This window comes from Ixodes scapularis, unplaced genomic scaffold, assembly GCF_016920785.2.
Source record: "Ixodes scapularis isolate PalLabHiFi unplaced genomic scaffold, ASM1692078v2 PGA_scaffold2__306_contigs__length_199485367, whole genome shotgun sequence".
Lineage (NCBI taxonomy): Eukaryota > Metazoa > Arthropoda > Arachnida > Ixodida > Ixodidae > Ixodes > Ixodes scapularis.
The window spans coordinates 147,019,143-147,032,446 of record NW_024609857.1 but is presented as its reverse complement, the minus strand read 5'-3'; the positions used below and the strand labels follow the sequence as shown (position 1 = coordinate 147,032,446).

The 13,304-nt window shown below is 47.3% G+C and overlaps 1 protein-coding gene across 1 annotated transcript in view; it reads right to left on the bottom strand.

The window, feature by feature from the left end:
- The window catches only part of LOC115332412 (mucin-17), a 180,825-nt gene extending 168,558 nt beyond the window's left edge, over nt 1-12,267 (bottom strand). The window contains exon 1 of the mRNA XM_042292059.1: nt 11,799-12,267. Within this exon, the coding sequence (XP_042147993.1) occupies nt 11,799-12,075 (277 nt within the window). The 5' untranslated portion in view covers nt 12,076-12,267. The remainder of the gene's footprint in view (nt 1-11,798) is intronic.
- Between the last annotated feature and the right edge of the window lie 1,037 nt (nt 12,268-13,304).

Here is a 13,304-nt window from a genome sequence, read left to right as displayed (position 1 = left end):
CCACCACTCAACAAGCACGCCCACGCTCTTTTTTGTTTCAGCAGGGAAGGAGAAAAAAAAAAGGACAGCAAGGAAAAAAAAAAAGAGACAGCATCTGTTTCACGAACGGCGTGCGAGATGATGAAATGCGCAAGTTATTTATTATACGCGAAAGAAAATAGTAAAAATGGTAATACAAAGGCGTGCTTCGATTGTGTCGCGGGGATCGAAACAATCGGAAGAGTAATGATCAAAACGTTTGGAGAGGAAAAATCATCTGCTCAAAGCAGTCACAACGAGGCTCAAGTCGATGCAAAGTCCAATTTAAAATGAACTCCACTCAGAACATGTTATTTCCGAAACTTATTCAACAGTCAGCAAAAATATGGAAGCTTCCACAACTTTGGGCGTGCATGACAAAGTTCCTAAACTATAGCCCACATTTGTTCAGTTCTTGCGCCTCCCGACTACAAATCAGTTATGTCATTCGAGGGAATATTAGAAGCAACACTATGCTCGCTTAAATGTGAGCCACCAAACGGTCACGGTGATCAGTAACTGCACTGACAGTATGCCGCACTCCACGAGGCTACGTCAAGGTATCTGTCGACAATGCGCGCTGGCCCGTATCACAACGTCGGTGGCTGAAACGGGCGCTGTTCCCAATACAAAACCGTCTCTGTGGCAACAACTGAGTGATATAATACGCATTCAAAGCACTAGCCACAAAAACGATCCGTAGCATGGCACAACACGCCACCGACATAACGAAGACGTGTCGTTGCAGGAAAGACGAGGGTTCAAAATATATTACTGAGGTCTCGGCTGTATCTGGGCTCCCGAGCGCTTACGGTGCCCGATTTTACACAATCTTCATACCGCTGACGATGTTTTCGGCGACGTAACCCCCATTCTAAAAATATGTTTTCGATACGGCAATACCACACCGGGCGCGAAACGAGCAAAAGCATGCGCGCCAAGAAACCCGACCTTATATGGTCACGGAGAGAGTATATAGAGGAAAGAGAAACATATGCTAATGCGTATACGTCTATCAAACCCTTCCCGGTCGTTTAGTGCCGGGGCACAGGGACCGACAGACGACAAGCATGTCGGCAACCAGGAATGCCAAGTACAGAACCGCGAGCCTCTGGCGTATTCAAATATCCGCGGGCTCCCGGACGCCACAAATCCCCTCCACTTAGCGCTACACCGCGCGGGAAATAAAAGCCACCCCGCGGAACACCGCACGCACGGCACGCATACCAACCGAGCCGGGGAGAGAAAGGGACACCTCGAGAACACCAGTCGCGCAAAAAGAACAACGCAACAACGGATACCGGACCGGTTCTGCCGGGTTCTTCTATTCCACGCGGCGGACGGATGCCTCCAGCGCAAAGGGGTATACGCAGTACCCACACCGCGTATGCAAATTCGGGTCTTCGGGGAAAGAAGCCCAGCGGGAGGGTGGTCCCCACTCGAAAGCAACGTCGGTGGCACCGGCGTCCAGAGACGTATATACGACTCTGGACGCTAAACGGGGGATAACAGCGCCGGCTTCCTCCAGCCGCCATCGGTGGGACTCTTCGCGCGAAGCGACCGAGGAATACTCATTCTCCAAGTTCCCTCCGGTTCCGCTACATTCTGATCTTCCTGTAGCTGAGCGAGCAACCGCCAGAGAGCCCGGTGGACGGAAGGCGGAAAGGTCGAGTTTTCGTTTCTTCCCTTCGGCCCTTTTATTTTTCCTACTGGAAGAATTCGGTTTCTTTATACTTCACCTTTATACGATGAAGCGGAGCAGACGCTACGAGCCATCCCAGCCAATCCAATCCCCGCGTGGATATCACGTGACCTTCGCGACAGACGCAGCGACGCGCGGGGCACGTAGTCGGGTGCCTCGTTCGCGGCGTTGCACTGGCCGAGATGGCTGGTAGGGCGTCTGCACCGGTTCGTCGTATAAGGTAAAACGGCGGGTAGAGGAAGCATGCGAGCGCAGCTAAAGAGGGGCCCCTCGCTCGAGAAAAACGCCGTCGAGCCATAACGCCGTGCTGCTCCTGCTGCTTGGGCTGTTTCCTTCTTTCGACGCGCGGGCAGCCTCGGCAAAAGAAAGGGAAAACCATGCAGCGGCAACGTTCCAGAGCCGGCTTCACTGGTGGGCTTTTAGTGTAAGTGTTATGTGCTCCGACACACGCACACGTGCGAGTGCGCGCGGGTATCCGACGGCCGGGAAGGAATCGAAGCAAAACGCGGGAGAAAATCAAAGCTTTCAAGCTGCGAGAAAGAGGAGAGCGGCTAATTGCGTCGGCCCTTTGCTCCCCGCAGCAAATCCGCCAGAAAAGTGGCGTGAGTTCCTCGCCAAAGTCGCCGAAAAGCCGCTGGAGCGTATACGCGACTTTGTCGAGCTCACCAAAAAGCTATCCCAGGCGCCTTACAAACAGACGGCCGAAAGTGTGTTCGAAATTTGACGCAGGGTGGACTTCGTACGGCGTTGGTAGAAATGTGCACCGACTGGGGTCCATAAGAGCTTACGGGGGAGTGCTGAAGCTGTCGAGTGAAGGTACGAAAACGGGTGGTTACCCAATGCCCTTGGAGTTTTGAAGCTGGCTAGTAATATTCCAGTCCTTAAGAGATGCGTGCAAAGTTCACCAAAGTAGCTCGTTGATGAGAGTAGTCAGCCGAACCGAACACAACACTTCTGTTGTGGTACAATTTATGAAAATACGCACGCAGGGACAGTCATTCGTCACTTGGATACGCGTCCATAACTTCCCTTCAATATTTTTCTTCTTTTTTTACATAAATAAATTAAAAATTTGGCCAGTAAACGGTGAATAAACTAGTGCTTACTGACACTACTGCGCGAACATCACTCGAATCAATAGGAATAAAATTGCTGTATATACCCGACACGTTGGTAACAAAAGAGACCGAGCAAAACGTCCATTGTCTTGCTCGATCTGTTGATCCATCCTTCCATCGAACCCCCCCCCCCCCCCCCCCCCCCTCCCTTCGTACAGCGCCGCGAACTCCTACGATGCCAGTCCAGCGCGACACGAGCGAACACTTTCGATCGCTCGCTATACCATCACGCCGAAAAACGCTCCCCCCTGAAACAACGAAACGAACCATCAGCGTTTGCACGCGCGAGCGAACTCGACGCCTCTTCCGCACAAATCGCGGGCCGGAGTCGTTATACGTCGACGGAAGAACAAACCCCGCCAAGCACCCCGAAAGGAACCGCAGCAACGCCGTCTCCATAAAACGCGCAACGGACACTTTCTCGAGCATTCAATGACCGAAAACCAGACGGTTTTGCTCGCAGAATGTTTTCTTTTGCGCTGTGGCGCCTCCTTACTTTTTATTTATTTTTTTTTTCCACCGAAGGGAAAGAGAGTGGCGTTCTTCCATGGCTGATATGCTCGTTTCTGCCTGCGATGGACCGCCACGAACCCTTTACGAGCCATCTCAACCAATCGAGCGCTGTGTACGTAACACGAGACCAAGTCACGTGACACACTCGCTGCATTGCATCAACTGGGGATGGCCAGTACGCCGCGGTCCGATGTGAGGTGAAACGGAGTTTATACGAGTGCGTCGGTAAAAAGCCACCCCTCCATCAGGATCTGCGCCGACGCAGCAAACGTCCGTCTTGTATACCGAGAAGACCAGGCATCCATCCCCCCTTCGCCTCCTTCACGGGGCCAAATTACGGTGGTCGTACCAGAACGCGGAGACGCTTTCATATCCCTCCTGGGGGCCTTCTCCTTACGTAAGTATATACACCCCGCATTCCTGCTGCAGCCATTATTGCCGTTCTTTCGCGTTGTTCGCAGCCTTTCTTGGTGTGTGTGGGTGTTTTGTTGTTTTTGTTTCCTCGCCGGACGTTGTTTTCTTTGCCCGGTCGGCGGATACTGATCTCGCAGCTACGCTGTTGTGAATTGTGCGTCTCGCGGACGACGCGCGCAACAGTGCTGCGCCGACGAAATCGCAGAACGGATCTGTGACCCCACAACTGCTGGCCCAAGAGCATAGGTCGGCTAGAGATGACCGTAAATTGTCTCTGGACGATGCAAACGACAAAACGAGCGAACACACACACACGCACACACACAGACACACACACACACACAAACACACACAAACACACAACACCTGGACGTGCAGCCTCTACCCATGCGACCGAAGAGGGGAAAAAAGAAGAAAAAAAAAGAGAGGAGGGAATTTGAGACAGACTGCGCGCTATGCAGGGTTGTGTCTCTTGAAATGATACAGTGTTGGCGGGTGGTCGAGAAGCGACGAGCCACATCAATAGCGAGCGACACGTCGATCGCTCGTCACCGCCTTAATTAACGACGATGATCGCGGACAGTCATTTTAACAGAGCGCTGTTACGGGAAAACAGTCGAATGAAATAAACTTTAAAAAATTACAACGCGTTTAATCGCCCGAATTTTGCGGAGTTTGACGAAAACAAAATGTATCTGGACCCAGCATGTTAACTTTTGCTGGAAAAAGCTTTATGCCAGTCTCGTTCAGTAATTGTCACGACGTTTCTTAGTTTCCCATAAATCTGTAATAATACTTGCCGAGAAACCTGTATTACACCGAAGACTTTAATAATGTATAATAAAGGAACACAAACCTCCATCCAGCAGCCCTAAGAGTCGCGCACCCCCGCGCGGTAAAACGTTTCTTATCCCAAACACCTTCTTTCGACTTGCTTCCGTACAAGTGAATGTAACTAATCATTCTCTTCAAACGACAGAATAGCAGTATTTACACATCTCTCAGACACACCCTTCAGGAATAAAAAAAAACATTTTTTGCAAGTTTTATTGGTACCTATCATATGTGCATTATTAACTAACGTAATAATAAACAATAATATCGAACATTCCGTGGCAGATGATCTGTAGAAAAAGTAACGCCGAAAAATAAAGTTTTTAGCAATCAAACTGCATTTAAAAACCTTCAGGTTAAAACTCAGATGTAAAAAAGATACCTTAAGAGACAAAAAAAAAAGAAAAAAAAAGAACCAGGATTGAATTGTTGTTTGAATCATGAATAAACGAATGTCAACGTGTCAGCCTCACAATAGCTGCAGGGGGTGGTACGGACGAACACTCTGCTGATCGGTGGATGAACTTTGCGCGAAAGGCAAACCTCGATACAAAGCACGTAAACTTTGTTTCGGAACATAATAAAAGGCTCACACAGCCTCTAAGCTATTCATTTACAACTCGTGAAATATGTACGAAGTAAAAGAAAGACGTTAAGAAAATGTGTGACGAAAAAATAACCAATAATACTATTTTTATACGTGCTTTTGAAACGGTGTTAGGAAACATTTCTTCTTTCATAACTTGCCGACCCATAAGGAGAGCTACTAAAAGCCCAATTTTAATGGTGAGCTAGGCGATGGCACGAGATAAATCATAACGTAGTGCTACTCCAAATATTGGGCACGAAAACCGAACAAAATAATTGGAAGCTTTGGGCATAACTATCCGAAAACGCGTGTATGTAAATCTTTCTTCCATTCTTTTTACCAAGTTTTACGTTTTTTGTAATTAACTTCTTTTAAGACGACATTGTAGTCAATTATAGTTATCAGATAACAACAAAAAAAAAATCCGAGCTGTTAGCCGATTGTATAGATATAAAGGTAGTGCAAAATTTAACAATGTCTCCAGGGCTCACTATCAGACACATTGGTACGAATGAGGTTCAAGATGAAATCACGAAGCTAAAGGCAAAGTTATCAGTAAGAATAGATACGATACCAAATTTTGTTGTCAAGGGTCGTCACAATGTGTTCGCTCCTGCTTTATGTCACATGTCTTCCCTTGCCTTGGCATCCGGTGTTTTTCCATCACCATGGAAAAGGTCAGTTGTCAAACCATTGCACAAAAACGGCGACACTTTTAAACGACTATCGACCAGTGTATCTCTGTTATGTGCATTCCCAAAGGTATTTGAAATAATCATACACTCGCGTGTTTCCTATTACTTTAGACATAAAGTTTAGTAGTGTCCAACATGGGTTTTTGAAGGGACGATCGGTGGTAAAAAAATCGTAGTTCATATCTTGATTATTCAATTCCTATAGTTCATTATCGAGGGCAAATAGATATCGTGTATTTTAGACATGACGAAAGCCTTTGATAATGTGAATCAAGATGTTCTACTATATAAGTTGTCCTTACGTGGCTGCTCACAGAAAATTTCCAAGTTGGTTTCAGATTTACTTGACTCATCGTCAAAGTAGCGTTAGGATATTGAACCGCTATTGTGATAATTTCATACCCACATTTGGGGTGCCCAAGGACCTAACCTAGGGCCCCTCCTATTCCTCCTATTCGTAAACGACCTTGAAGTGTGCATAAAAAATTCACGGTTGCTAATGTTTGCTAATAACTTTTTTTTAATTTTTTTTATTGCAATATCTTACCAGATTATATCAATCGTGTTTCTGAGTGGTGTTCAGCAAATTTCTTGATGCTTAATTCAGACAAAACAAAACTACTGACAATGTCACGAAAACGCAAGACTTTATTTTACCCTTATGCTCTTCAGTCCGCTACAATCACACGTGTCACCATGATTCGTGACCTCGGGATCTATTTCGACGCCAGACTTTATTTCGCTGGTCATGTTGCTCAGATTGTTGCCTCTTCTGTACGAAGGCTTGGTTTACTTTCTCGCCTGTCATGCGACTTCAGGAATCTTGTTGGATTGTACGTCTATTTTCCTGCCAGGTACGAACAAAACTTAAGTTCGGTACTGTAGATGAAAGTCGCTGACGGCTTTTGATGTGTAGCGAATTGAAAATGCGCAGAAACGTTTTATTCGTATTATATATTATAGGTATTTTAACATATGTTATTACGACTACGACTACCTACTCAAAAGTCTACATTTACAAAATCTATCCACTCGCCGAGTCACCTGTAGTTTTCTCTGTTTACACAAAGCAATTCATACTCCCTTCAATGCTCGCCTGCTAATAAAAAAAATGCGTAAATTTTTATGTAGCTGTTTGCATTTGTAGACGCCACTATCTATTCTACCCTTCTTTTCAAGAAAAAATTAGTATCAGTAATTCGCATGCAACTCTCATTTAACGATTTAGTCTTCATGTTTGGACAGTTTTGATGAAATGAATTCTTTCAAGCGATACTGGCTTGTAAACTCTCATGTTTAAGACCCTTCTGATGACATGATTTTTTTTTTTTTTTGTGAGAATATATGTTTGGGGCAATTCCTTCATAAATTGTTTTTCTTTTAATTTTCTAAAAAAAGCGTTAATTTTTTCTAGAGTGAACTAGCTTTGTGCGATGTATTAATGACATTCCCGTGAAGAGTTCGATCTTTTTCATTTTCTGTCGTATGTGAAAGTACATAATTTGTATTGCTTAAATGTTCTATCTTGTGCTACCGCATCAAAACCGCGAGGTTGTTCTGTGGCACGGATAAAATAAAGAATGAATTAATTATTATAAATAAATAAATAAACAACGAAAGAAACAAAACACGTTGTTCTCTAGATGCGTTCCCGTTCCAGCTCCATGTAATGCAAGGTGTGACGGTGGCATTTCTTCGTTCATCTTGAAAAGAACGCCGTTCCGTAAAACTAGATTGTCGTATGGTTGTACCCACCTCCACGCATGCGCATTATATATATATATATATATATATATATATATATATATATATATATATATATATAAATAAAAGAAGCATAGTTGCTGCGCGGTATTAGGGGCGCCTAAACACACTTGGCATAAGAACACGCGACCCAGGGTCTGGATTGAAACTGCTGTGCCGTCCTTTTTGTATTGTTTTGTTTCCCTCCACTGTAAGGGTATCTTACAAAGTCGGCCCGCGATCGTTACTTACCATTCATGCTTGGAAATTGAAAGACACACAGACACAAAAGGTTCAAAAGCCACCCGAGTCTTTCGCAAGAAAACGCATTGGCTGCCACAGATAAAAATGCCGTACATGTGTAAAGGCCAGCCAGGCGACGGTGGGGGCAACCTATACATTTTGTTGCGCGACTAGAATCTGGACACGTAACGACGTAAAACTTTTTTTTCTTTTTTTTATGCGCAAACGGTTAGGCGCGCTGCAGGCCTAGGCACTTTTTTTCCCGGGAGTACGCTGAAATCAGCCTGAAGCAACTGGTGCATGTTCGCTCCTTTGCCACGAGGACGACGAAGTTTTTGGATCACAAAATGGTACGCTGCAGAAACAACTTCTTTCAAGTCACAGGGCCCGAAGTGAAAGCGTGGCTTCCCAGATGCGCCGATCTCTGCGCTGTATGTTCATCACTATCAAGTCCAGCTATAGACTGTATTACTTATACAGTGGATTTGTTCGAGAATCCTCGTAAGGTAGAAGGATCAACCCGCATATGCCTCGCAGTTCGTTCAAAAAGACTGAAGTTGTGATTAATGATGCATTCACGTTAAATTGATCATTTGCAATGAAAACAATGAAGGAATGTAACGTCATTCCGTCTCGTACCTACATCCGCTCGCTTATGGCAGTGAAAATGTCGGTCGTTTGTATGTACTATTTTACGCCAATTAATTGCTCTTTCTTTTTCAATTTTTGCTGCAGATTTTATTTTTATACATATGCTCCACCTCAGTCGTTTTTTTGTTTAGTTTTTCGCAACTAGTAGCCCATCCTTTCTCGTCAACCATTCCACACACAAAAAAAAAAAAATCAACGTTTTCTTCTTTTCTTTTTCTTTTTTTTTTTTTTGTGGCTAAAGATGACACGTTGCTGTTTTCTCCTTGCATCCCCTGTGCAATGTGAAGAAGTCTCCCTCAAGTCAGCTGCCACTTTAATGGTTTTTCTCCCGAGCGCGTATGCCTTCTGCAGCACATACTTCGCACCGCCGAACTGGTTGTACTCATCAAGGAAAGACGGAATGACCGCCAGGGTGATCTACTCAATTCTGTGAAGTGAATTTACTTTATTCTTTTTTTTTTAATTAGCAAACGGTTAGAGTAACACCCTCTGGAATAGTTTCTGGTAAATAAACGAGTGTTCCATAGAGAAGAGACCCCCTCCTTGCAAGGGCGTACTCGTCGATCCAAGACCCCTGACGTGCAGATATACCGAGGAGGTGAACGAGTCAAGAACAATAATACGTTCCAAATGTTTCGTAAACACTTCCCAAAGTTCAGAGAACGTCCTATTTAGGTTATATCAGACCAAAATGGCGGAATGGTAGGCAAGATTTTCTCTATCACTCTTCAATCGGACACACACACGCACGCACAAAATAAGTACCTTTTCCGTTCTTATTTGGTCAGATTGGTCCATGTCCTCCGAACACGTAACCAACATACTTTATCCAAAAAAAGAAAAGAGAAGGCGATAGTGTGGAGAACGTCCAAGCCGAAAGGTCACTAACCGCTTTCCGAGAGACAAGCTGCACTCCCAACACCGGTTCCCTAACCACATTTAACACCAGTCCCCCTCCGTCCTCCCATCTGGGCAATTAGCGTCATGACATAGCAAATGGCTTTCACCCCGACGTCCATTAACGCCCAGACGCCCACGGGGATTCACACGGGCGGGCAAGATTCTGCCAGAAAGCGGGCCAAGGACGCACGGAAGTCGCTTCGGCTGAAAAGAATCTCGACAGTCGGGCTGTCACGCTGAACGAGATATGACCTCGCTTTTCAAAATGTGATGGGTCCTTCAACTGCGGGGACGAACGTCAAAAGACCGCGCAACCCTCAAGTGTGCCATCGGCTGGCGGGCTACGGTAACGCCCCATGGCCCTAGGTAAGATGGCCACCACGAGCTAAGAGTTGGTGAGTGGGTAGATAATGAAGTCACCGCGTATTTCTACGTCCCTGTTTGATACCGCAATACCTTTCAGGATTTATTCTCAAACGAGCGTACATCCCCGTATGGCTAAATAGACCTGTTGCTTGCTTCGCAGGCCACGTTGACCAGATTCCCTTAGCGTAGGCTGTTGATGCATTTCTAGCCTTGGCGTGTGAGATGGACGTGCAGCATATGAAAGTCAGCTGGTAATCTCAGAAAGTGACAAATCGACCATGCCAACATCGTGATTACCAAGCTGAGAAAATATTCGTGCGAGGACACAACATTTTCGAAATTCGGCCACTGAAATCTCTCGAAGAGTGTGTGCATAGCTAGCGAAACACGAATGTTCGTCCGCCTTTTTCACAAACAAACACACACACAAAGTTCCTGCTAGATGGGTGTGCTATTATAGCTAACGTGAGCGTATGCGATATACGTTCCAGGTGCTGTTATTTGACGTTCCAAATCACACAGGTCAAACGCGAGTACTGTAGCTAGCGACGCGAGCTAAAATGCGCGAACGGCGGCAGGACAAACCAAGCTGTAGCACGATAGTGCGCGTGCGTCGGGGAGATGTCGAGAACGGTGGGAGAGTAGACACAACACCTCCACTCGCAGCCTGCTAAGCCGCGTGATCCGTGCTGCCTGGCCGTCGTGTACGCATTCTAGTTCAAATCGCTAGCCACCGTAAGGGTCGATCTTGCAATGCATCCTTCGACGAACCGCGCGGCACCCTGCACAATGAAACAGTTGTTTCATAATGAAAATTGTCTTGAAATTTAAGGAAACGAAATTGCGACAATAAAACAGCCAGAAAAACAGGGCACCAGTCCGAGGCATGCGTAATATGTGAGGGCAAACAATTGCCATGAAGCTGTCAGAACAAATCAAACACCGCCAGACTTTCAAAACAACTGAAGTTCCACTTCTTCGAATTCAAAATTCAAACGCACAGGGATCTCAAAATTGAGCCGATCCGAGTTTTACCGGGCAGACGCCAGAAGTGACCCAATCGACTATAGCGGCAAGAGAAGCAGCCTGAAGCGAGGAATCGCTCCCGCGAATTTGAATTCTACCGGCTTTTCAAGACGGAATGACACCGGCGCCCCACGCCCGTGCTCTTGCGCCGTAAATTGGCCCGGCTAGCTGCTCGGGCGGAGCGAAAAGAGGGCAACAAAAGCGCATGACGCTCCCCCACCGCAGGTACTACGGCAGCCACCGCCCAACGGCTCGTAGTCGAGTCGTTAGTTTCCTTCGACACCCACGACAAAAATCCAGTTCGCGCGAACGCCGATTCCACCCGAGCTGGTGAGACAGCATTTCAGCAGGTCATGTTCCAAAGCCAGATGTGCGCGAATAAAGAATAAACAAGTGCTACACGCAAACAAGCACACATAAAAAATAAAGAAAAAGAGAGAGGAACTGACACTCGAGATTAGTGGCGTGAGCTATCACAGACAAGCCGCGCAGTCGAGCAACAAGCGGCGGCGTTGAGTTTCTCCCGCCGACAGACGGACAGACAGCTCAGCACGCTGGTGTTGGGGTTTCCGGCACTCTCGGCAACGCAACTTTTAACGCCGTTTCCGCGAAAAGCCGCAACCGTAACAAGCACGAATGTCTAATGGACGCGGTGGCAAGAACTTTTAGAAACAGCTCATGACTGAACGTGAGAAAGCGCACGAGCGCCCATCAACACGCCAGACACGATTCGCTCGCCGCGCTCCGCGTAAACTCGACGCTGAATATGCGTAGGTGCCCACACGTGCAGTCGTTACTACGAGCAAGGACGTAGAGCTCACGTGCACCTCAGCTCATACCAATCCGGTTGCAAACGTCGGCCACTTGATCGGAAGATTTAAAGACGGCATTCAACAGCCACAACAAGGAATGCCAGTTGGCTCCGGGCGCGGTGTCTCGCGGCGCCGCGCTCTGTACGCAGGCGAAGATTCGAAACGGCCACTCACGTATTCGGACAGCTTTGGCGTTAAGCTCGGACACGGTCTTCTCGCAGCGCTGCAGCTTATTCCTCAGTGCCTCGCTTCTCTCTTGGATGAGTCGGCATTCGGCGCTGATCCCTTCAAAGATGCAGTCGGCGACCGAGACCAAGCAAGCGAGCTGCCTCAGGGTCCCGACCAAAGTTATGTTGGCGCTCGCCTCGAGTTCGTCAGTCACATTTTTATCCGGGGGTATGGGCTGCCGGCTGATGAACACCGGCTCGACGGTCCACTTGACGAAGGGCATCTCACCTGACGGTATCCATCGTCACACGCACGGCGTCACACGTTTGAATAGCACACCATTTTACCGGCCCCTGCGTCCCCCACGGGCCCGCACAAACTGCGCTGCGCGCGCATCTCTCGCTGAGGTGCGCGGTGGCCGGCGCTGTGCCAGCTCTCCTCTCTCTACCTGCTTTCGAGAGCGCCCCACCGCTGCTCCCTGCATGCCTGAGCAAGAAGTACGGAAGCCACGAGGCACCTAGCGCCGCCTCTCGTCTTTTCAACACACTAGCGCTCCTGCGCGATGTACAAACATGGCGGCGCCCACACGCGGGATTCGCCTCTTCTTCGCTGTGGTCCACAAGGCCGGTGAATTGCGCTCGGAAGCGAGTGCGTGTTTTCTGCCGTTAGTGAATTCGTGAGGCTCAAATAAAGCGTAATAAATAAGAGCGTTTCCCATACCTTTGCGTTTCTCTACACTTCGTCTCGCACCATGAACTTTTCTTGGCATTTGTGAGGAAGATAGATAGATATTTATTTGAACGTTTAGGTACAGGCCACATAGAAAGCGTTGCCGCCCGTACACATGTGCCTACGTGGCCGGCTTGAAGTAGACGATGATTGTGATATGAAGCTTGTCGGGTTGATGCGTGGCGGAGTGTTCATGAAGGGGAGAGGGCACGCGTGCCCGTATCTATAACTACATTGCCAAGATAGGTTGTCCCGGTTGTCCCCGACCCCGAGTATAAAAGCCATCGTAGCCAATCTAATGCCGTATGAGTGTCACACAACTTTCCGGAGGGTCGCAGCGATGTGCAAGGCGCACAGTCACTCGCATACTTGAGTAGTAATTCAGTTACAGTAATTGAATTACTGTAGTTTAATTACTTGCTGTGCGACTTGTAATTGTAATTAGTTACTTTCGTCTAAAAGGAATTGTAATTACATTCTAGCATTAGTAATTGCGAAATTTCAGGCACAATTACAATTACTTTTGCAAGACTGCGCTGCCGAGGGAAAAATATTTATTGGGGTTGTGTGGACATTTATACAGCGTGTAGTTGGTCAGCTATTTCAAAGTTGCGACGAGTCAATCGCTGTAGATGAGCAATTTAGCCAGTGCGGTGCAACCGCTAGCCTGGGGTCGTTAATGTGCACCACGCAGTAGTGGTACACGACCGCACGCCGCTACGATGCTCATCCAGATCGAAACGGGCAGGGTTGGGACTGAACCCCGGATCCCTGTTCTCGAGC